The 25,763-nt window shown below is 39.3% G+C and overlaps 1 protein-coding gene across 10 annotated transcripts in view; it reads right to left on the reverse strand.

Annotated features, from left to right (window-relative positions):
• limch1 (LIM and calponin homology domains 1) overlaps positions 1 to 25,763 on the reverse strand; it is a 261,489-nt gene that overhangs the window by 58,461 nt on the left and 177,265 nt on the right. For 5 of the 10 annotated variants that reach the window (XM_008111641.3, XM_062981645.1, XM_062981642.1 and 2 more), the window contains 6 exons: positions 20,756 to 20,951; positions 12,394 to 12,643; positions 10,710 to 10,988; positions 5,662 to 5,946; positions 3,403 to 3,654; positions 1,538 to 1,882 (listed from right to left, as the gene is read on the reverse strand). In XM_008111641.3, coding sequence (XP_008109848.2) covers positions 1,538 to 1,882; positions 3,403 to 3,654; positions 5,662 to 5,946; positions 10,710 to 10,988; positions 12,394 to 12,643; positions 20,756 to 20,951 — 1,607 coding nt within the window. Of the gene's footprint in view, positions 1 to 1,537; positions 1,883 to 3,402; positions 3,655 to 5,661; positions 5,947 to 10,709; positions 10,989 to 12,393; positions 12,644 to 20,755; positions 20,952 to 21,979; positions 22,388 to 25,763 lie in introns of those variants that run through there. The other 5 variants (XM_062981650.1, XM_008111644.3, XM_062981648.1 and 2 more) reach the window with 4 other exon arrangements.

Raw genomic sequence — 25,763 nt, forward strand, 5'->3', positions numbered from 1 at the left:
CTCTGTAATGTACTGCCAGCAACTGAAGTAAACACTGTGCTACCACTTCAGATGGAGGGGCAGCAGAACATAAAACAGAATGTCCAAAGGCAGCAATAGACCAAGGAGGCTCCAAAAAGCCTGGGTGAATACTGATCAGAAAGGGATTTGATCATCTTTTTACTGAAAAGGATGCATTAATACTAATATTCTCTTGGTAATAAAATAATAATAATAAAACTTTATTTATATCCTGCCACCATCTTGTTGAAGGGACTTGGAGAGGCTCTCAAAAGCACTCAAGAAAGACACCCATGTTTTACTTGCTCCTTCTATTGGGCAGTTTAGTGTGATTCCAAGATGGATAAATAATAATAATAATAATAATAATAATAATAATAATAATAAACTTTATTTATACCCCGCCACCATCTCCCCAACGGGGACTCGGGGCGGCTTACATGGGGCCATGCCCAGAACAATACAATATAACAAAATATAATAGAACAACAAATCATAGCACATTAAACAACACAATAAAAGAAAATATACACTACATTTAACAAGATCAAAAGAACAATAAAACCAAGGGCGGGCCACATGAACACTAGATTAAAACTCGAGGTGAGAAAGGAAGTAGGAGTAAAAACCACAGAGGACAGAGTAATAAAGTGGCGGTGCAATCTGGAGGACAAATATTGAAGGAGAGCAGCAAAAGGGATGTATGTAGTGATTACTCTCCAAAGGCACAATGGAAGAGCCATGTTTTCAGGTCTTTCTTAAAGGCTGCTAATGTGGCGGCTTGCCTAATCTCACCGGGCAGTGAGTTCCACAATCGGGGGGGCACAGCAGAGAAGGTCCTCTCCCTTGTTCCCACAAGGCGGGCCTGAGATATTGGCAGTGGCGACAGGAGAGCCTCCCCTGACGATCGAAGGGATCGGGCAGGTTTATGATAGGAGATACGGTCACAAAGGTAGGTGGGTCCCAAACCGTTTAAGGCTTTATAGGTGATGGTCTGCACCTTGAATTGGGACCGGAAAATAAACGGCAGCCAGTGGAGCTCCTTGAACAAGGGAGTGGATCTCCTCCTGTAACTCGCCCCAGTTATTAGTCTGGCCGCTGACCGTTACCTTCCCGCCTGAGCGGTACCTATTGATCTACTCACATTTGCATGTTTTCAAACTGCTAGGTTGGCAGGAGCTGGAGCTAACAGCGGGCGCTCATTCCGCTCCCGGGATTTGAACCTGGAACCTTTCGGTCTGCAAGTTCAGAAGCTCAGCGCTTTAACACACTGCGCCACCACCAAATCTAATGCACACCCTAATTTTGGGAAGATAATTTAGCCAAAATAGGTGAGCATTAGATTCAAGTAACTGCACTATAAGTTTTCAGTTTATTGTTGGTTTAGCAACTGTGATGGTACAGAAGGAGGAACTGTACTGTATAGCTTACGGATCTACGAGAATACCTAAGGCACATATAAATATTGATGCTGAACCTAGCTATTGCACTTTCCACTGGTATATTTAGTCCCTTTTACTGTGCAACAAACCAATACCTGGAAATAGCATGTGGCTTGTGCCCTTCATCAGCATGAGCAATGGATTTCTCGGGGCTCACAGAAACTGAGGAGGAAGTTCCACTTGATACCTCAAGAGCCTCAATATTTTTCCTATTAGTTGTCTCTTCTATTTCGTTTTTGGGCACAGCTCTAGTAACTGAAGGCTGCTCCCATTGCTGATGGTCAATTTCTGTCACTGGCCCAAAGTGCACAAATCTCTGTTTGGGGCAGGTAGTTTTCTTGCACGTTTGCACTTTAGGGCTGGCAAAACTGTTATGACTGGTTTCCACTGTCATTTCAGAAGACAGCAGTGAACCTGGAGTGTCTGTGAGCTCCTCATCACTAACAATAAAAGAAACCAACAAACAAGGAAAGAAAGAAAAGCAGATAAGAGGACACCAAAAGACTAAGAAAAACAAAAATGAAGATGCAATTAAGTAAAAGCAACCAATCAGAAATATTAATGCACATATAGGTTGCTGTGAGTCTTTCAGGCTGTATGGCCGTGTTCCAGAAGCTTTTTCTCTTGGCATTTCGTCCACATCTGTGGCAGGCATCCTCAGAGATTGTGAGGATGCTTGCCATAGATGTGGGTGAAATGTCAGGAGAAAAAGTTTCTGGAACATGGCCATACAACCCAAAAGACTCACAGCAACCCAGTGATTCCGGCCATGAAAGCCCTCGTCAATACAATGCATATATACACACAGCACTATCAAGCCAAGAAGCTATTGGTACAGTATGGAAGGAATTATTCTTCACAAGAAAACAAAAATTTAAGCAACATTGCAAAAACCGAGCCACAGAGATAAAAATAATCAGACAGAAGCAACAGCAGCAGTTTGGTGCCAAGCGATGGCATGATGCCCTTGGAAATCTCGGCAGTACATACGGCTCCAGCAGCAATTTTATTTATGCTTTGCAAACTTTTTAAGTCAGATTGTGTCTCAGCCCTTCCATTGAATTTAACACAGCACTATCGTCTTAGCTTTGATTGATTCAGACAAGCTCCTACGTAATGTTGGTCAGAGCTAACAAGGCCTGTTGGCACAGCTGCTTCCTGCTTGGAAGTGCCAAGAAGAGGGAAGCCCAAAATGGAAACTTGTGTCTGAAAAGACAAGGGGAGGAAAAGCGTTTCATTCTTCATTTCACTGCTCAGGACTACGATAAGGGCTGTTCACGATTTCTGTTCAGATGGGATCAAAAAAATCATATGCAAGCCTCAAAAAAGGAGTGCCATACTGCTATTTTTAATCAAGTGGGTGAAAATGCTTCTTCTTCTTCTTCTTTTTTTGTATATAGGAAGTTAAGCAGGGCCATAGCCAGAATTTTATTTGGGTGCGGGGGGGTTGAAACTTTTTTTTTTTTTTTTAGAGAATCATGAAAAGTAGTTCCATAATGCAAAATAATTTAGAAATTAGTCTCCATCGATAAACTTCAGTGGACATTCATTGGGATTAGGTTAACCAGTTAAAATTCAGGGTTTTTTTTAAACCTGAAAAATTTCAGTGGGGTTGAACCCCTAACCCCCCCCCCCCCCCGGCTTGGGTACAGCCCTGAAGATAACCAACCTGAAATAATCTAGGAAACATGAAGACTACACACAGAGAAGACTAATAGAAAATAATGTGTTTGGAAAAAAAAGGCCTATGGGTTACTACTGTCTTCATGGCAAAGGTTGATATTTGACTTCACTACAGCAATATGCCTGTGTGCACCTGGGACTAACACTGCACATGCATAAATTACTGCTTACCATTAGGCTTCAGAAGCTAAAAGCAATCTTCCTGAAGGCACAGCATAGTAGCAAGACTTTGGAAGCAACGTGAAGCTTAACTTTTCCTTCCTTTATGACAACATACCTGGTATTCCCTGAAACTTTTAGTCGATCCCAGATTGCTTTATCTGCTTGTGTTATAGGAGCTTTCACAAAAACTGACAAGTCTAGTTGGGAGGGGTTAGCCTGAGTTTTTCGCCTAGCCAGACCATCTCTCTGAATGTCAGGAAGTTTGGCTTGGTTTTTCTCCTTAGATCCATCATCCCGAGATGGCAGTGCCGGCTTGGCTTCACATAATGTTGCTGGCCTTGTCGAAATCATATGTACCTTCTTTCCACTAATGTAATGCATATTTCAAAATCAACAGGAGAGACAACAGTTTTGTGGGGCTAGACAGTGATAAACAACACACCAGTACAAAAATACAAACTGAAGAATGAAATGAAGCTCGAAAGGAAGGGAACAGACAAAATGTATTTGAAGACCACAATAACTAGCTAGTTCTAGTACACTCCATTGTGAGACAACAAGAAATTATTGTATGACTATATTACCCACTCCTGGCAGTAGGGCACCATCAGTGGACTCTATTAGTTTGCAATAAGGAGGAGTGGGATTGAAAATTAAACTGTGCTTCTGACCTTTTATGTTGGGACAGTGGTGCTGTTAGGATAGTGGGCTTAGTCCTGATCCGACAAATGACTGCCCATGAAATCCTCTGGAGCCAAGAAGCTGTGTGCTCTACAGACAATCTACGCATTAATAGCCTGGATAAATAAATCCATTCATGCATTTGGCTAGCATAGTTTAATTAATTAATTAACAATCTCTCATTTTGACAGTTAGGATGTCCGCTTCCTGTACTGTCATGAATTAAAGTTTTGTTCCCAAATACAAAGTTTCTTGGGGATTTTTAATGCTAGCAAATATTTAACCACTATGGATGCTGGGAGCATTTGAGAACTGTGATTAACTATTCAAAAACTATTCCAAGACATTACTCATGTATTAGACGCAGAATATAAATGTTGACTATCATATTGTTGTCACAAAGTAGGCACTTTTTATGACTAAAAGCGGCTAAAAAATTTGTCACTGAGAAATCTAGATAAAAACTACCAGACAGGGGTGGGAACATTTCCATATATCCAATTGTGTCACTAGGAAGTAGGGGCATGCCAAACGGAAGAAATCTACTCTGTTTTCATTCTGTTTTCGGGTGCCTGTCCCTTCGGTCTGTTTTCGGGAAGATTCCTGAAGATTAGGAGGCTGCCATTCGGATTTGTAATCTAGGATTTAGAGTTCCGTTTCTGGGAAGAATCTTCCCAAAAGAAAGAAGAAGAATCTTCCCCCAAACAGAAACTGGGGATGAGGGGGATGGGACAGGACCCGAAATTTGAAACAGAGACAGAATGAAAACAGACTGAATTTCTGCCATTTCGCACACCTCTATTAGGAAGGCATATGAGTTGCAAGCCACAGTAGTCCTAGTATAGCTTTATTATCTTTATATAACAATAAACAGTTGAAAAAAGAGGAAAAAGATGCGATATCAAATTTATTAATAATAGCAAGACTGCTGATAGAAAGGAACTGGAAAAGGGAAATAAATATACAAATAGAAGAGTGGTATAAAGAAGTATGGAAACTGGCAATAAATGATAAGCTGACATGTAAATTACAAGTTAAAAGAGGGATATGGAAACAAAATTATTTCAATGATGAATGGAGAAAATTGATTAAAAGAGGGTTTAAAAAAGAAGGATGTAAAATTGCCTCCACAAGAGGAAATGAAATTTTGGACAGATGATGTATAAAAGAAATGGCTCTGGGGAAGGGTAGCACGGTGGTATGGGAGATACATACATACATACATACATACATATATATATGGGTGAAATAACAGTGGGTGCAAAAATGTATTGTAAAATTGTATTGAATATTGAATATTACAGGTCTGTATAACAAATGTTTTAATAAATATTATTGTGTAAAACAAAACATAAACTGGGGGCGGGACACCTGAAATTCGAAACAAAAACAGAACAAAAAAGACTGGATTTCTGCCATTTCGCACACCTCTACTAGGAAGGCACGTGAGTTGCAAGCCACAGTAGGTGACACCCAAAATATCTATTTTAAAAACTGGAACCACCACCTGATTCTTTTCAATTCAGTACATTTTGGAGATCTCTCTCTTTCCAGATGTAACGGCAACATTCAGATCTATGCTTTCAACTTCAGTTTAAAAACACACAAACAAAGGAAGAGAATGGGATCACATTACTTTACTATTTAAACATTTTAAACTAAATTAGACAAGACAGAAAGAAGATGTGCACACCTTGAATTGTCCTCTTTTTCGCTTTGTTTCTTCCCTTCTTCCACTTTACCTCGCTCTTTTTTTGTACAGGATCCCAGAAAGTAATGGTTAAATGGCAGTGTAAGTTTGGGTTGGTTTAATCTTGCCTTGCGTATCGCAAAGTCATCTTTCTCTATGTCAGGAATTTTCTCATCTCGTTCATCTTCTGAGCCAGAATCCTTTTGCTGATAGCACAGCATAAAGGGGTTTTCTTTGCGAAGGATGATGTCTGGAGTAAGCTCACTCTTTTCAGAGATGTGCTTTTGACTGATACACAGTTAAAATAGGAAATCCAAATGTGAAATGGAAAAAGACAAAACAGATCTTTTTTTAAAAAAAAAAAAAAAGCAAAAATATGCTTATAAATGCTGTTAGTTTAGAGAAAAATCTCTATAATTTAGGATTCCATGCAGCAAAATGAAACCGGTTGCTTTAGTTGCATCCTGTACTGTTGATCATGCTTGAGCTGGATTGGAGCACACTCCACACTGAGAGCACTTAGTGGCTTTCTGCCCATTCCTTTTGCAAGCATGTCCATTTTTTAAGACAGAAAAGGGAAACAGAACCCGAAATAATATAATGGCCTTCATTCCTACATTACTCGTAAAGGCTGTTAAATAATATTTTCTAATATGGAACTCTTCTGCCACTTTTGGCAGGTTATCGCGATGACATCTGGACTCCCCATGGAAAGTTTGCAAAGATATCAAATGTGTTGCCAGTTTTTAAAAATGCTATGGAAATAGCTCTTGATCTGCTTTTAATAAGGAGCCAACATTATAGCTGAAAATAAATTTTCATTGTGTGTATTTATTTTATCTTTGTGCACATGGGGTACATTGATGGATCTTATATATATAAAATAACAACAGTGCAGGATTTAAATTCAAATCAGGCTCCCTAGTCCAACTTAAACATTTTGAAGGATGTGGGGATGATCTGGGTTTTTTTCAACATGAAGGCCATACTACTGCTATTACTATAGAAATGGAAATGTAGGGAAAATAATTTTGAAGCATCAAAAGGCTTAGAAGACAGTAAAAATTAAATTTTGATTTTTATTTGGAGTGAAGTACTTGAGGAATAATAGTACTTTTTCTAAGTGGCAGAATGAGTCATTCTCATTAGCTCCCAGTGATGCAATGGGTTAAACCCTTGTGCTGACAGGACTGCCTACCGAAAAGTCATCGGTTCGAATACGGGGAGTGGGGTGAGTTCTTGTCTGTCAGCTCCAGCTTCTCATGCAGGGACATGAGAGAAGCCTTCCACAGGATGGTAAAACATCTGGGCATTCCTGGGCAACTTGCAGACTACCAATGCTCTCACACCAGAAGCGACTTGCAATTTCTCAAGTCGCTCCTGACTTGAAAAAAATAGTATTTGTTTCAGAATTAAAATAATAGAGACATTTTGTGTTGTTGAGAAACATTTTGCTTTTTGGTTGTAAAGTAAAAGTAAGATACAAATAAATATACTAGTAATAATAAATATAATAATACTAATAATAACAATAATAATAATAATAATAATAATAATAATAATAATAAAGATCCAATGTAGGTATGGTGAATCTACTCCTGATTTCTACAGCCACCACTCCTGCAACTGCTCCACATTACACAGGAGCTCAACCAGTGCTGAACTCTTGTCGGGGATAAGGTTCAGCAGCTGAAGAGCTCATGTACAACCAAGAACAGCTGTGGGAGGAATGGCTGTAAATTGATCTCTTTACTGGATCTTTATTTACTACTTTAGCAGATCTACTACTCCCTTGAGAACAGATCCTCCTGCCACCCCTGATCCGACACTACTAACCACGCAGGCACGGAAAATCAAGGTTTTCTGCATTACAGTCTTTCAGATGTTTGCAGATCCTTAACATATCTCTCCAAGAAGTCTACATGAAAAAAATCCCCAGAACTTTATTGCTATAAACTGGTTTTAAAATATGATGGCTTCTGCATGAAGCGACAAGTGATAAGTCCCTGGTCTCTGGGTGATGAATCGACTTCAGGTTTATTCACATTATTTACTTTATTTACATCCTGACTTTCTTCCAATACAAACTCTAAGTGGCCTTTTAATCTGTAGGAGCTTTTCAATTTGTTGAATTCTGTCTTCAAAGCAGGTTCAATACTTTGGATAGCATCTTTAAAATTTGGTTCAAAATGTGGGGTGGAATCACCGCTCAACTGACAAGAAAGTTATCAATAATCACTGACACAACATGGGGACAGATTTAAAGGAAGATGGAAAGGAAAACGATTCTTTACTACAGATGTTGGACAACTTGCTTTACCTAAGGGAGCATAAATTGTCCTTGTAAAGAGAACACAAAGACCTTTGCTGGTAAGATGATGTCAGACTTCCAGACCCCCCTTTGCTGCTCTTGGCTAAATAATATACTTGTCCATATGTGCTTGTGCTTTTGAAGGGAACCTTGAAGACTGGAACTGTGCCTAATAGTCAAAGGTCTTTATCCTTTTTCAAACATATGCTCCACATATTGTGCCCAACGTAACACTGCTGCCCAAAAAATAATGAGCAAAGAAACCCAAATGTGAACTCACTGTTTTTCTTCTAGAGCCTAAACAATATCATGGATCATAAAATAAACAAGATTGGAGAAATTGACTGTTTTCTCACCCAAGCTTCACATGTAAGTCTAACAGGTTGTGTCATTGAAACACCCCATTGCCTTGGTAATTCAGTTCCTTCCAAATGCAGAAGTTTTATTTTACTGCCTACAATATTACCTAAAAAGTAAGAAACTTTTATAAAAGTCACTCGAGATTGACTTCACACATGACAACTAAGCATGTCAGAGGAAGTGTGGGCAACACCCGCTTCCTTCTATACTTCATATATAAAATGTGATATGCATATCTTTCCCAGTGCAATTGTTCCAAAAGCTTGGGAAACTAATGGAGATCCAAAATCCTCATGCACTAACTGTAACTGAAATTTAAACTCTTGTCTTCTAAATTTACTTTTCAAAGTTTTGTTACAGGACAAATGCCAGGTGGCATCAAGTAAAGTTCTAGAACTTTCTTACAAAAACCAGTTTAGTGGCATGATCTTTAAGTCAAATTAGATTGCCACTCTCATTTGCATGAAAGAAAATAAATTGCTTCTCCAAGTCACATATGTTTTCAATTGTTTGCTCATGTTGGCCAACACTCTACTATTGGAACTAAATCTGAGTTGAAAATGGTCTCTCTTAGAGCTAAATGAAATTTAGTTTGGAGTATGTCTGTGTTGCAGAGAAGGGGAGTGTATGTATGATAGCATAATATATAAATCAGCCATGATGATAATAATAATAATAATAATCCACTTTTATCTCTTGATTTAGGTGCATAGTAGAATCTTCCAGGGAATTATGAACATTTATTTATTGATTGATTTATTGTATTTCTACCCTGCTCTTCTCATCCTGAAGGGGACTCAGAGTAGCTTACATCAGTAAATGAAGGCATGTATTCACACCCATTCTCATTTTCTAACCAGCTGGGAGAATAAAAAGATGAAATGATATTACAGAGTAGGAGATTAGCTGATTTAATCTACTATGCTATCTGAAACAATGGCCTCATAGGATTTAAGATGGAAATTATGATAGGCACACTTCCTATTATGTGAAAAGGAACGTGGAGATCTCAGGAAGATCATGATATCCTCAAGGATCTAACAGTGAAAGCAAGGCAGCCCTATATGACATCTTGCCGCATGTTGCCTAGTTCTGTGTTACTGAGAGGTGATCTACAGGTAGCTGTTGGTTTGTAAACAATTATTTTCTTTGCACAATTTACAAGAAACAATGTGAATATGATAGTCATATGGCACAAATATAGTCTTTAGTGCACTGGAAAATATTGCCAGCTAACCACATCAGTAAGTTTAAGAAGCACTGGCCTTGCCTCTTTGTCATGAGGAATAGTCACAATAGTACATTTGAGCCTACCTAGCACATACTGAACAATTGTGAAAAATGTTCTATCTCTAACTTTGCAGTCAGATCATTGGCTTCATCATGACTAGCATAACCAGTTCAATTCCTTAAGCAAAATCCTATATCTATGAATCACAATTGCTTTTTTGTTAACTTATTAAATCACTAAGACTGTGGGAAATTTTTAAACCCCAAATGTGTGTCCATCTTTTTCTTCTTAATCACAATGGTTGAATGGTTGGGCAGTGTTATTTTCACATTTTGTGTTTTAAATTTGTGCACAGATCAGTTTTAGCTGTTTTACTTTTATCAGACCGGCTTCTTTGCCTCTACCAGGTAGCCATAACAGCAAGCGCCCAGCCATCACATTTTCCCATTCATAATGGGACCATGTGGCAGCCGATCATGGCTCCTCCTCCCCTATTCGGTATCACAGTTGCATCCCGGCTTCATTGTATTTAGTTACCTCTCCTCTAGATTAGAAAGTAGAAACAGCTTTTAGGGAGCATTAAACCCGAAGCAGAAATGCCCACTGCCACCAATGGGCCGAATCTAGCCATATTTTTCAGCTGTTGTCCGAAAACTCAATCCGGCTGCGCACCTATTTTCGGGAAGCGCATGAAAACAGATATGGGAGTCTATGTGTATCCAGACAGCGGAAACGGATCAAGGGTCAGCCGAAATGCACAAGCCTATTAGTCAGTGCAACTACATGCAGCAGATCTATTTAACACAAATGCAAGTACAGTCCAGTCACCTCAAAAAACCTGGAGATTTAGAGAGTGTCAAGCAATCACAGTAATTAAACAGTGTAACTGTTCTTTAGCCAAGAAAAATACCAGTGTATATTCTTTTGCAACAAATGCATTGAACACCAGGCAAATGCATTGAACACCAAGCCATCAATTTGAAACTCTTTTTTCTAATGTCACAATACTGGGGACAGCAAATTATATTTATTAGGATTTTTTTAAAAAAGTGGTTAGAGAGTTACAGCAAATTGAAAAGAATCACAAAGCATGCCGAGTGCTCAAAGCCTGATGCATACACACACCAAATCCCACGGCATGGAGCTAACCTGCTGCCATAGCGCTGTGCCGCTGGCATGATTTTAATACCAGCCTCTTCAAGCCTTCTTAGTTTTTTGAGCTCCTCGGGATCTTTTTCGTTATTTCTTGGCCCTGCTGTTTTGTTTGCAGAATGTGTAGGAGATTGACGTAAGGGGTCTTGTTGGCTTATGTCTGCCTGAAATGGCTCCACCGGACGAACGGCAGTGGAAATGGTGCAGCCCAGATCCTCTTCAGATTGTGCCAGTACCTCGCTTTGCTCTTCTTCTATGGTTTCAGGGTGGGTTTTGCTATTACGTTATATAGGGCAAATGATTATTTAACATGTTTCTTGAGCAGCTGCTACTTCTCACCATACAGAGCAGATTAGTAATTCTAGCATCAAATTAATTGGGGTTGTTGAAATGGTATGTATAAAAGCAGAAGAGATTTCCCACAACTTTGATGTACCGATGTAGACTCAAAGAGGTTGCACTCAGATTTTTAACAAATTAGATCTGGTTGTGAGTTTGTATATTTGCTAACATTAGATCCCACCAGAATCTGTAAGTTCAATGGGAGATGAATTCAACGTAATGTGGATGCTATTCATTTTATTTTGATTTAACTGTGCGGATATTAAAGTACTAAAAACAATTCAAGCCATCATAACCAACACATGGCTTCAATGTATTTTAAATAATCACAAAGTCTACATGTCCTTGTGGATACATAGATACCAGTCCTATTCCCTCTTCCCTTTTTATGCAATTCAAGGTCTAAAAGGAAGGAAAGTGATGGTGTGCACACTGTCCCGTCCTTTCTGTTGTGTTCCTGAAAGTCTTGTATTGCAAGCCTTCTGGACACAGGGGCTGAGCTACTCTAGTTGTTCCCCTACTATCCCCTATTTCTTCAATTGTAAGATGCCATCAGTTGTAAGGCGCACCCTAATTTTAGTACCACCACCAACAAAAATACATAAGATACACCTGCAATTCTAAGACGCATCCCATTTTTAGAGATGTTTATAAAGAAAATTGAATTGAATAAATACAGTACAGCAAGTCCCCAAGTTACGAACAAAATCGGGTCGGTAGGTCTGTTCTTAACTTGAATTTTTTTGTAAGTCACCTCACTTTCTGTCCCTGTGACAATTGGATTTTGAAAAAATGGCTTGTTGTGGAAGCAAGAATTCATGATAAAGCTTTAGTTGGGACAACTTTTTGCCATGATAACACTTTCAAGAGTGAATTTCCCTTCCAAGGGGTAGTTTTCTCTCACCTCCTGTTGTCTCACCCCCATTGTTAACTAGGAGTCATATGTAAGTCAGACATTTGTAACTCAGGGACTGTCTGTATATGTATGGAGGGATTTGAGAAGGCAAAGTGTGCACACAACTAAATAGCTACAGACACAGAGTCTTAGTGTATTTAAACCAGATCTCTGGTTTCAGCTACGTTGCACTGTAGTGAAATAAAATGAAATGATTTCATTAAAATCAAAACATCTTAAACCACCGTACATGTACAGAAATTCTTAGGTTCCATAAGCCAAGAATAGTTATGTTTCTATAATGTTCCAAGGAAAACATCAAATCATGCGAGTTGTCTAATAAATAGTCAAGTAAACAAGAGGCAAAACCAAATCATGAACTGGGTACCTATGAATGACAGATGCATTTGTTGGCTGTGGGCAACCAGATTGCCAAGACCTTACCTGAAAGGTCTCTCTCCTAGAGGTGAAGTAGCAGTACTCCAGCTTTTCCTGAACTCCTCACGTTCCGCTTTCTTCTTCCTGAGAGGAGCCGGAATATAGGCAGTCTGGTTATTTTTATTGGGGAGGTATTGGTTAAAAGGCACAACTGATTTGGGTTCACCGTAGGATGTCCGCCTTGCTGACATATCGTCTTTTTTTACATCTGGCAACTTTCGATGTGGCAAATCAGATTCTGAATCACTTCCTCTCCCTGTATGAAAGAAAACCACATCAATTAGTTTGGATACTTCATTGTAATGATTCTTATCATGACACATTTTGATTTGATATGGTGGAGTCATCTCTTGCCCCTCATTTAAACATATGGCTTGCAGCCTCTGAACAAGAAATGTATATACTCGAGTATAAGCTGACTCGAATATAATCTGAGGCACCTAATTTTACCACAAAAACTGGGAAAACATATTGACGTGAGTATAAGATGAGGGTGGGAAATGAAGTAGCTAGGGGTCAAATTCAAAAATAAAAATAGATATTAATAAAATTGCATTATTTGAGGCATCAGTAGGTTAAATGTTTTTGAATATTTATATAAAACTGTAATTTAAGATAATAATAAGACTTTAATAAGATAAGACTGTCCAACTTTGAATACCTATGTACTCAAGTATAAACCGACCTGAATAGAAGCCGGCCAGGACCCTCACTCAAGTATAAGCCGAGGGAGCTTTTTCAGCCCTAAAAAAGGGCCAAAAAAACTAGGCTTATACTTGAGTATATACAGTATATATAATGTTTAGTTTTTCTCCTCCTTATTGAGAAAGGATACCTTAGCTTGTGGAGACACCCTTCTGCCTACGTCTGTGACATGTGTAATGTTTCAGTCTGTTTTGATGAGGGCTTGAGCATACAGTCTCACTGATTTACAGACACAACTTTGTACTGCACACAAAATCATATTTTTCACAAAACACTGTGCTTTGTATGAAAATGCTTCTAAATAAGTTCATATTCAATGCTCTGGTCTCTGAGGGAGAGAAGAGAAGCCAGAATCTTCTGGAATTAATTCCCCTCTCCTGATGCCCTCTCCTTTCCTTATATGCCTTGTCTTACGTAAGCCCAAATAATAATAATAATAATAATAATAATAATAATAATAATAATAATAATAATAGGATTGCTAAGAGTTTTCTGGGCTGTATGGCCATGTAACAGAAGCATTATCTCCTGACATTTCACCCACATCTATGACAGGCATCCTCAGAGGTTGTGGGTGCTGTTGGAAACTAGGCAAGGGAAGTGTATATATCTGTGGAAGGTCCAGAGTGGGAGAAAGAACTCTTGTCCGTTTGAGGCAAATGTTAATGTCGCGATTTCTAACTTGATTAGCATTGAAAGCTTGCAGCTTCAAGGCCTGGCTGCTTCTTGCCTAGGCGAATCCTATGTTGGGAGATGTTCGCTGATCCTGATTGTTTCCTGTCTGGAATTCCCCTGTTTTTTTGAGTGTTGCTCTTTATTTACTGTCCTGATTTGAATGGTCATGGATCCACCCAGAGAAAAAGTGTTCTTACCATACATCAAGGGAACCACTGACCACATAGGGAAACTGATGAAGAAACACAACCTACAAACAAACTATCTACAGACCCACTAAGAAAATCCAACAAATGTTACATTCAACAAAGGACAAGAGGGATCATCTCACCTCTGCAGGAGTCTACCGTATACCATGGAGCTGTGGATAACTCTACATAGAGACCACCAAATGCAGCATTGTCCAAACATGAATCAAGGAACATGAAAGGCACTGCAGCCAGAGAAGTCAGCAATAGCAGAGCACTTGATGAACCAACCTGGATGCTGCATATTATTTGAGATCACAGAAATGCTGGACCACTCTGACAACCACCATGTCAGACTACACAAAGAAGCCATTGAAATCCAAAAGCATGTGGACAATTTCAACAGAAAGGAGGAAATCATGAAAATGAATAAAATCTGGTGACCAGTATTTAAAAAACTCTAAAGTCAGAACAGTAAATAAAGAGCAACACTAAAAAAAACCCAGAGGAAATCCAGACAGGAAATTATCAGGGCCAGCTAGCAACTTCCAACAAAGGATTCCCCCAGGAAAGAAAGCCAGACTTTGAAACTGCAAGGCTTTTCAATGCTAATCAAGGTGGCCAATTGCAACATAAACACTTGCCTTAAAACAGACAAGAGTTCTTTATTTGTGGACATTCCACAAATATATAAATCTCATTTGCCTAGTTTCTAGCAGATCCCTCAACCTCTGAGAATGCCTGCCATACATGTGGGTGAAAGGTCAGGAGAAAATGCTTCTGGAACATGACTATACAGTCCGGAAAACTCACAGCAATCCAATAATTCCGGCCATGAAAGCCTTCAACAACACATTACTATTATTTATACCCCACTTTTTCTTTCCCAAAGGAGACACGAAACCTGTCTGCATAGATGGCCATACAACAAGGTCTGACTAACTACAGTAATGATTACATTCTGTTCCCGATTTGAAAATGTCTGTTCCTGTGTCACTGTGTACCACTTAATGTGAAAATACTTGTTGCACCCCAGGAACTTCAGTTTTCTGCCACAAACCTCATTAAACAGGTGAAAGACAAAGTTTCTCTTCCCAGGATAAAGTTTTTGCCTTCTACTCAAGTGTCACCTTCCTTTCAGGAACTGACCAATCAGGAACAAATGTCTAAAACCCAGGAACAAACCCAGATAAAAAATCCTGTGATTTCCAATTGCAGGGACATACAGACATGTGAAGATCCGGATATTCGGCTAAAACCTGAGGTATTCCCGCACCTGGAAATCTTGCGGTTTTTTGCCTTTTGTAGCAATTGCTTCCGGGTTTACAGGGAACGACGTCTGGCTACTCTCCTGATTGGTGCAGTAACTCCTGGGATAAAGGTACTGTCTGGACAGGCCCTGAGTTTAATCTTTTCAATGTGCTAAGCAGAAGCCTTAAAAGAACAGCTATGCTGCAAACAGTTATACGAGAACCTATGAACTGTTGGAAATAGCAACCTTCTACAAGCCCCCTATACTGGTTATTTGTTATATATATAATTGAGATGACTTACTATATGGTATGTATATATTGGTATGCAGTTTTCCCTTAACTCTATGTTGTTTGAAGTTGCAGGAGGGACTACAGACCATGTGACCAGATCTGAGAATGTTCAGTGTGAGACTACATTTTAGAATCTGTTTGAATTAGAAGTCGGTTGATGTCACTTAAAGTATGAGTCAGTTTGCGTCAGTATAGTACAATATAGTTGATGTTAGCATTAGTTGAAATATGAGGTTAGTTTAGTATAGTTGTGTATAGTACAGTATGCTGCAGTGAGTAGTCAGTTTATATCGAGTAAATGTTCAGTTTAAATTATAAACCAGTGGTTCTCAACCTTTGGGTTCCCAAATACTTTGGCCTTCAATTCCCAGAAATCCTAACAGCTGGTGTGCTGGTACGGCTGTACCAGAACCTTCAACTTTACTTTCTTGCTGCAAATGTTTGCAATCATAGGACAGGCCGCCTGTCAATCATCATTAAGTTTGGTTCCGCCCCTTGTTCAGGGCTCTGGGAGGGAAGGAGCCATTTTTAAGTCTGTCTCTCTTAAAGAAGCTAAGCTATAGGACGTAGACCAGTTCATCCCGTAGAAAAGCTTCATGTTTCAAGAACATCCGGGGATATAGAACATCTGGGGATATAGAACATCTGGGGATATAGAACATCTGAGGAAACAGAAATTCCAGGGGGAAAGTCCTAAAAGCTCTGGCTGAGAGCTTACAGCCTCTCAGCCTCACAGCTCCTGAGGGAAACAGCCCTAAGTTTCTAAAGACTCAAAGAGAGAACAGCATCACAGATCCACGGAACCCCAGCTGAAACATCTGCAAGCCTTGGCTGGTAGGTCCACTCAATACCCAGACGCATTTGGAGTCGGCAGTGGGTCCCACATCAGCTAAGGTTATAAGAGGGTTTTCACAGTTATTCAAAGCCAATCGCCTGTTCCTTGGGGACAAGACTCAAAGGGCCAACAGTTTATTAAGGAAACCTTGAAGTATTATTTGACTCCTTGAAGATTTATTATTTGTTCATCAATAAAGACCTTGTTATTTCATTAAAGACTCAATAGGCCATCCTTCTTCAGGAAAATTCCTCAACAACCTTTCTTTAGGCACCCTGGCTTCCCGCTGGGCATAAAGTTTGTGTCCTATACAAAAGACAATCAGTTACAGGCCCAGCGCGTGACAGAACAGCTGGTAAACTGGCTGGGATTTCTAGGAGTTGTAGGCCAAAACACCAGGGGACCCACAGGTTGAGCATCACTGCTCTAAACCAATAAGCACTGTACCTGTATGCTAATACATACAATTTGTAACTTATTTTTGGTCTCCTGAGGGCATGATTTAAAATCAATATATTTTATGGGAGAGTAGATGTTTATTTATTTATTTACAGCATTTCTATCCCGCCCTTCTCACCCCCAAAGGGGGATTCAAATTCATGTTCTTTTGAATTTGAAATAACACTTCTGATGATCTGCTATATATTTTATGCATTGGCATATATTTGTTCCTAAAAGTTCAAAGAGAAAACCAGGGATGTCAGTCTGGGAAACCTAAACTGCCTTGCATGAATACTAGTGGGTATTTACTACTAAGGAGAAGATTGACTCAAGTGAGTCTTTATCTCTTCTCAGGAAAATCATACTTTACAAAAGGTTATAATTATTCCAAATAGCGTGAATGCCAATTGATCTCCAAAAGGGTCATGCTTCCAAAAGGTTATGTCTCTAAAAAGTCATGCCTTTCCAAAACCTTTAATGAATAGCTATGCTGCAAATAGTTAAATGAGAACCTAAGTACTGTGCTATTGAGTTAACTCAAAAGCCAACCTCTCTTCCAGTATTTTAAATAATGGTCTGTCAGATGCGACTAGAAGCTCACACACCACATGTGAAAGTGGTGGCTATCTATCCTTATCTCTATTTATGCAACTCAGAAGAATACTTTCTCTGAAGATCAAAAACCCCTGGTTAATGACTACTGATATATTTTTCTTCCATAGATTAGCTAATCCCTTTTGAAAATGCATCAAAGCCAGTGGTGAACCTGCGGTCAATTATTGTATATACTCGAGTATAAGCTGACCTGAATATAAGCTGAGGCACCTAATTTTACCACAAAAACTGGGAAAACATATTGACTAGAGTATAAGATGAGGGTGGGAAATGCAGCAGCTACGGGTCAAATTCAAAAATGAAAATAAATATTAATAAAATTGCATTATTTGAGGCATCAGTAGGTTAAATATTTATTTATAAAAAATTGTAATTTAAGATAATAATAAGACTTTAATAAGATAAGACTGTCCAACTCTGAATGCCTATATACTCAAGTATAAGCAAACTTGAATAGAAGCTGGCCAGGACCCTCACTCAAGTATAAGCTGAGGGGAGATTTTTCAGCCCTAAGAAAGGGCTGAAAAACTAGGCTTATGCTCGAGTATATACAGTAACTTAACTGTGTAACCCCAAGTTCAAGTGATACTATGAGAGAAGGAAGAAGATAGCTGGGTTTTTGTAAAATCCACAAAATGAAGTCATCCAAACTGATGCCATAATTTCTTTACTATATAGTTTTGACTAAAAAAAATATCAGAATTGAAACTGTCATTTGCACCTGAAACTTTCTTGGACGAATCACTAGTTTTGTTGAGATGTTCAGTGTTCTGCCCCCACACAAACTATTTATTTGGAAGGTGTCTGTGATGCAGGGAACAGATTGAATGCTACACATTTGAGGTAAAAACAATTTATTAAATAACAAATCTCAAACCCAGTCTTTGTGAAAGGACTTACAGTACAACAGTTCTGACTGGATGTTACTTTAATATAGCTTTAATTTGATCACAATCTGTTATATTTCTGACATGGCTTTACTTTGTGTCTTTAACTTTATATAGCTTTGATGTGGCTTGTGTGGCTTCGCCGTGACAGTCTATTTTGTGGTTCTTCCACCTTGCTTACTCTTCACCTTCCAATACCACACAGACTGACTCCCCAAGGAGCTAGATGGGACTTGGCTAAGGCTCCGCCCCTGAGAGGAGCCTTAAAGGGACAGGGCAAGGGAGGTTTCAAAAACAAGGAGGAAGAGACTATCTAGACCAGGGGTCCCCAAACTTTTTAAACAGGGGGCCAGTTCATGATCCTTTGGACCGTTGGAGGACTATAGTGGGCCGAGCAATAACAACAATAATGAATAATAATAATAATAACAATAATAACAACAACAATAAAAAGAGGGTTGGAAGAGACCCTTTGGGCCATTGAGTCCAATCCCCTTCTGCCTTTGTGCACCGAAAGCACAAGCAAAGCACCCCTGACAGATGGCCACCCAGCCTCAATGTTAATAATAATAATAATAATAATAATAATAATAATAATAATAATAAAGAGGGTTGGAAGAGACCTCTTGGGCCATTTAGTCTAACCCCCTTCAGCCTCGTGCATCAAAAGCACAAGCAAAGCATCCCTGACAGATGGCCACCCAGCCTCAATGTTAATAATAATAATAATAATAATAATAATAATAATAATAATAATAATAACAATAATAATTCTCAATTAAAAGACAAAGTATGGATTGCAATCCCAGGGAACAGCAAGATTGAGGAGAAACAATTGGAAAAGCTGACACAATATGAGGATTTAAAGATCGAACTGCAAAGACTGGCACAATCCAATCAAGGTGGTCCCAGTGGTGATCGGCACACTGGCCTCAGTGCCTAAAGACCTTGGCCTGCACTTAAACACAATCAGCACTGACAAAATTACCATCTGTCAGCTGCAGAAGGCCACCTTACTTGGATCTGCCTGCATTATTCACCAATACATTATACAGTCCTAGACACTTGGGAAGTGCCCGATGTGTGATCCAATACAACAGACAGCAGAATGTCTGCTGTGGACTCATCTTGTTGCATTTCAAATAATAATAATAATAATAATAATAATAATAATAATAATAATAATAATAATAATAATAGACAAAATTACGATCTGCCAATTGCAAAAGGCCACCCTACTGGGATCTGCACGCATCATCTGAAAATACCTCACACAGTCCTAGATACTTGGGAAGTGTTCGACTTGTGATTTTGTGAAACGAAATCCAGCATATCTATCTAGTTTGCTGTGTCATAATAAAATACTACTACTACTACTACTACTAATAATAATAATAATAATAATAAAGGTTGTAAGAGAAGAAGAGACCCCTTAGGTCATTTAGCCTAACCCCCTTCTGCCCTTGTGCCATGGGGGGCTGGATAAATGGCTTCGATGGGCCGCATCTGGCCCCCGGGCCTTAGTTTAGGGACCCCTGATCTAGACTAACCCCACAAACTATACATAAAATGTGAATCTCCCCTAACTAAACGAAGGCCCAACAGGAGTAAACAGTGAGAAACCTTGTGGAGGCACGACAAACTCTTCTCTCTCAGTTTAACCTACCTGATAGCCCTCATGTATGCCAACTTCCACTCTTGGAGGAAGGATAGCATACAAATGCAGAAAGACCATAATTCAACATAGCTAAAGCTAGAGCTCTCAGGCATGTGTAATGAATGAAACACCAATAGTACTATAGAACAGACTTAAATCGATTTTTTTCACAATGAAAACATTTTTCTCCTTCAAAATGTTTTCAAATACAGTACTATCTGACAAAATAGAGTATAAACAAGAAAAAGACAGTCTCTATGAAAAAGAGAGTTCCAATATTACTACTTTACTATTGTCCAGAAAGTCAGGCCAACAGTATTTTCTGCCAGCTATTATCCAATGCTAAATTAAGAACAAATTTTCTCCACATAATTCAAGAAGGCTGATCAGTTTACTACCTAAAAGATGGCTCTTCTTTCTATACATTCCAAGAAGCGTTATGTTTTCTCCACTGCTATTACTGCTTGCTGCCACTTTATTAGGTAAGCCCAATGTCTGCCCAATATCTCCTTACACTTCAAGGCTCAAGAAGCAGCATCTCATAAATTACTATTGCTATGATGTAACTTCTCCCACCACAGCCTGCAACTGCAAGTGGGGAAAGAGCCTGTACTGCAGCAGGAGCACAACTATCTAAAATAACTCTTAAGCCATTAATCAGCATTCGACACAAGTTCCTTTCCTGCTTCATGAGATTAGCAAGGCACATCACGTTTGACCACCGAAGCCAGCTTTTGAGTGGCAGCATCACATCAGCCTTTTTACAGCTGAAAAAAGCCTGTATGTCCCATTCAATTGCAGCCATGGGGAGCCCAGCTTACCATCGCTGCTTCCTCTTAACACCACATCTGGAGACGGCGTCTGCTGGGAGCGAGAGCCAAAGGAATCAAGGCTATCAAAGGAATCATCTCTGCCGTGGCGTGGAGGAGAAAGAGAGTCGCTCCGTTCTGAGTCCCAACAGTCTACATAGCCACTGTCACGGATACTGCGCTTGGGGCTCTCAACATCCTCAGTATCCTAAAAGTGGAGCAGGGAGGAGGAGAGAGAGTTGTTAAAAAAATTAACAACTAGAACTCTCAGTGCATCTAGTACGTGTGCATCTATGGCTGGAGAGACAATAACATTGTTCTAAGAGAGGTGAAAATAACACTATGTAACACGATGTTTATTCCTGGGTTATAAATGCCATTTCCTAATTGGTTCTATCATAAAAACATGGTTCTAATTATCATTTTAAAAGTTGTTTTTGCGGTCTGCACTAAAGGTTAAAAATGGCACATCGAAAGGTTAAAAATGGCAGCCAAAAAACAATGTTTCTGGAGTGTAACAACTACTTTCAAAGTAAGTACTGCATAATTAAACAGGAAATAACACTTTCAAACTAGGAACAGAACATTTCCCAAATTTTGTTACATAGTGTAATACATCAGGGCATCCTTTCCCTTGGTACAGACAGATACAGTAGATTTAGTTGTTCAAATAAGATTTGCACCTTTTTATAAAATCCAACCATCTAGAAAGTCCATAGGAAAAGAGAAGAAAAAAAGACTTGTAAATCTACTATGGGAAGCAATGCTTCTCTCGGAGGACTCTAAACTCTTCAAAAAAAATTAAGCTGCTTCTTTCTTATCCTGTTCATTAAAGGAGACAGTGGGTGCACATATACACCACAGTCAATAGGCAATGATGTCCTTTTCATATCGTCTCCAATACCTACTTTTAAAAAAACTTTCCGGTAAATCTTTCACTTAACCCCATTCCCCAGTCAAACACCTCTTTGAAATGACTAGCGAGAAACTGCTGCAGAATGCAAAACAAGGCACACAATAAATATGAAAAGCAAACATACACACCAGCTGGAAGAAAAATCGGGATAAGTAACTTTACCCAAAAAAAAGTGTACTATTAATCCATTGGTGGAAGGAGTCCTGTGGCATGGGAAAAAGTTACCATATGAATGTGTGGTAGAAGTTGTCAGCCTTGAGCCCACTTCAATGAGACTGAGCTTACAGATACCAAGTAGTCAGAAAATAATAATAGTCAACCTGAAACATGGTTGGTTCTTCATCCACATCCTTATCATATAGGTTCAAGCCATGCAGGCAAAGGCATCTTGGGTTCAGGTTCGGAGACAAGGCATGGCTAACCTCACCGAAGAGATCTTTTCAATTTAGCTTCTTGTCTCAAGCTGGGACATCCGCAGAGTGAATTTGCTGTTTCTGCTTTCAGCTCAATCAAAATAGCAAAGCTGTGAGCTCGAGCCTGCAAACAGCCTCCTTCTACCTTGAGGAGAAATTCCAGTTATGAAAGAGTGGACGTCTTTCTTCCCGAACCAGTCAGCGGTGAAAAGAGAAGGGGAAAAAATATGCAAAACACTTTTCCTGATGCATCTGAAGAATTCAGTCTTGCTCTTTGCTTGTTGCCAGCTCCTGGCTCTGGGGGATATGAAAGCACTTGTAGCTGACCCACATGTTCAGAGCAGTGAGAACAATGGCTGCCTTTGACAGCCTGGCGATTATAAATTCTTTCCAGTGCAAGCTGCACATACTAAAACACCAAAAAGCTGCAGAAGAGGGAAAAGGTCAGCAGAGCCATCCTCAAGCCTCCTTGCATTATTAGAATATCATCCTTTGTTTCGTCCAGGATGTTATCATCTGTTATAACAGAGTGGGGCCATGGCAAATAAAAACAAAAGTCCAACTTTCTGAAGTTTCCTCCCTTCCCTTTGCATTACACACACACTGTACAAACAATATTATCACTTTCACATATCATAATATTCCAAAACCCAGAATGAGGAATGCTTCCCAGCATTTTAAAATATCAAAAAGTTGCCAACAAAGGACGACACTGAAATAAATTATATTCATAAATATGTATCTCGTATTCTTAGTCTATTTCACATTCTATATCTACCATATATCAAAGACTGAAAACAACCATCTAACTGACATCTGTAATCAAATTACAATTTAAGCGGTAGATTTTTAGGGATATGTGCATTCTATAGGAATATCTACCAATCATGATTGGTACGCTGTAGTATACCTGGATTCTCATTACTTTATCAATGAAAATAAACGTTAGTCGTAATTAGGGATATGAAAAACCCAGGTTTAAATCTTTACTAATGTTTGAAGATGTTCCCAACCTTTCAGAGATGCAAACAGGGGTTTGCTACCAGCATATTCTCAAAAGGGAACTAAGGGGAAATGTTCACTGACAAGAGAAATAGTATAGTACATTTATTTTCAGAAATTGTTTCCTTGTATTTTTACTTTAGATTTTTAATACCCTTATCACACATCGGAGCCCCCAATGGCGCAGTGGGTTAAACCGCTGAGCTGCTGAACTTGCTGATCGAAAGGTTGGTGGTTCAAATCCGGAGAGTGGGGTGAGCTCTCGTTGTTAGTCCCAGCTTCTGCCGAGCTAGCAGTTCGAAAACATGCAAATCTGAGTAGATCAATAGGTACTGCTCTGGCAGGAAGGTAATGGCGCTCAATGCAATCATGCTGGCCACATGACCTAGGAGGTGTCTACGGAAAAGGCCGGCTCTTTGGCTTAGAAATGGAGATGAGCAACAACCCCCAGAGTCAGACACAACTAGACTTAATGTCAGGGGAAAACCTTAACCTTTGCCTTTACTATCACACCCTACTGTTACAGCACTGTATTCTGCTTTAATTGACATGACAGTGTTTTGTGGAATTCTGGAGTTTGTTATTTAGTGAGATCCAAGAGCCCTCTGGCTGAGAATTTTAATTATCCCTCTGTAAACTGCAAATCACTGTATTCAACAGGATGTTGCCAAGGGAGTTAAAGTGGAGTATAATACTATCAGAGCATAGTGTAACATGCAGCAATGTGTACACTTTAAAAAATTCCCAGGTGTAGAACACACATGCACAAAAGTAAATTAAGATGCCTGTTGTCTGGTGAATCTGGGGAGAAGAATAGATAAACCAGTGAGAAATAAAAATAATAATAAAGGGGACACTTAAGGCACAACTTCGAAATATTAGTTCATTTAGTTGATTCATTAACATAGGGGGAAACAATAGTACAAGTGGGAAGTCACAATGGCCTCTTTTTTTTTTTTTTTTACTTTGGGGAAACTTTTTCCACCAAAAAGGCCTTTTTGTGTCACCTAAGGGCCACGGGATTGTGGCAGTGGAGACTACCACCACAGCTGATACATTGAATAAATGTGCTATATCTATGTGTTGTCAACAAGTGATTCACTGGTATAGTGTAGTGAGCTGAATGTTGTACCAGGACGGGGTTTCAAGCAAATTGAGTGACCTTGGGCAGGTCACATTTTATCAGCCTCAGAGGAAAGCAAAGGAAAAATCTATTCTGAACAAATCTTGCCAAGAGAATTCACAATAACATTACGACAATTGGAAATGACCTGAAGGCACACAACATTTTCAGTTGGTATTACCAATAGGCTTCCCTAAGCTGCCTTAGGACCTCATCACATTGAGGTCCTGAAGCTGGAGAATAACGGGGGCATTTGTTGGGCAGCAGCACAAATATGTAGAGCAGCGTGGAAACCCATCACTCTGGGCCCCACATCATACCCTTCCCCATCCCACCGAGGGAGGAGGGAACGTCACTGTCCACCTCCCCCATGCCATCCTTGTTCTATCTCATGAGAACATGGGAAGCCTCTCGTGTTCTTTGGACAGCATCCTAGAACGCTGCCAGGACAGAGCCCCGCCGGAAATAGTCTTGCCTTGTATGATGGGCTCTTGCTGGCTCCGGCGAGGAAGTGTCCAGGAACCATCCCAAAGACAATGTGATGAGGTCCATAGTCCCAGAGAGAGCCTTTGTTTTAAACAAGGAAGCAAACTGGAACTCAGTATTTGGCCATATTCGGATTATATGTGAGGGTATCCCAATAGATTCAAAACTATGAAAAGACTGCTGAAAATTACTAAAAGTGAAGTAACAAGATTCATTAATCAATAGGAAGGTTGTTAGAATTTAATGATTAAAATAATGGATTTTAAAATAAACAAAAATGTCAACAAATTTACATATGCAATGTTAATATGTACAGCTGTGAAGCTGAATATTTATGCAGTATTATCATCCTTATATTGCTGAGACAGGACCACACGGAAAGCCTGTGAGCTCTCCTAAATCTACTCATGAATGGAAAGATTCAAACCAGGAATTTCCTAGCATGTAGCTTTGCAGACTCTCTGCAACTGCAGCATATCAGACAAATCACAGGAACAATGACAAACATGCCACTAAAATAAGCAGCTGAGAGAAAGCTGCACAGAATCTGACAAGAAATTTACATGCAAAGCAGGATAACTCAAAGTTCAAATGCCCTACAGACTTCCGAGTGAGAAAAATTAATTAGGGTCACTAAAGATCTTGATGCCAAAAGTAACATAGCGTGCTTAAAGTTAAGGTTCCCTAAGGCCAAGCTCAGAGAGGACAATCGTTGTAAGGTGAAATAAAACCACAGACCTAAAGGAAACTAAAATAATTCTATAAGGAAGAGAGGACACTTGTTTATGGCACTCCCTCTCAGTTCTGTTTGGCAACGGCAATGTCAAGGTAACTATTAAAGAATTAATAAATCTGTGTCTCTTCCGAGACAGAAATATATTAAAAGAAATGAATTATTAAGTTCATATACCCAATAATCCATTAATAGTCTTTTGTTAGATTGGGTCTTGGAAACAAGTCACAGAAGGTTTACAAAAATGACATGTTTTTGTTATTTATTTGGCACATTTCACTTTCCACAAGTAGTCAAAATCCCATTAGACTAACACAGGTCTGAATAGATAAGAACAATGGTGATAA

The sequence above is a fragment of the Anolis carolinensis genome, chromosome 5 (assembly GCF_035594765.1).
Source record: "Anolis carolinensis isolate JA03-04 chromosome 5, rAnoCar3.1.pri, whole genome shotgun sequence".
Taxonomy (NCBI): Eukaryota; Metazoa; Chordata; class Lepidosauria; order Squamata; family Dactyloidae; genus Anolis; species Anolis carolinensis.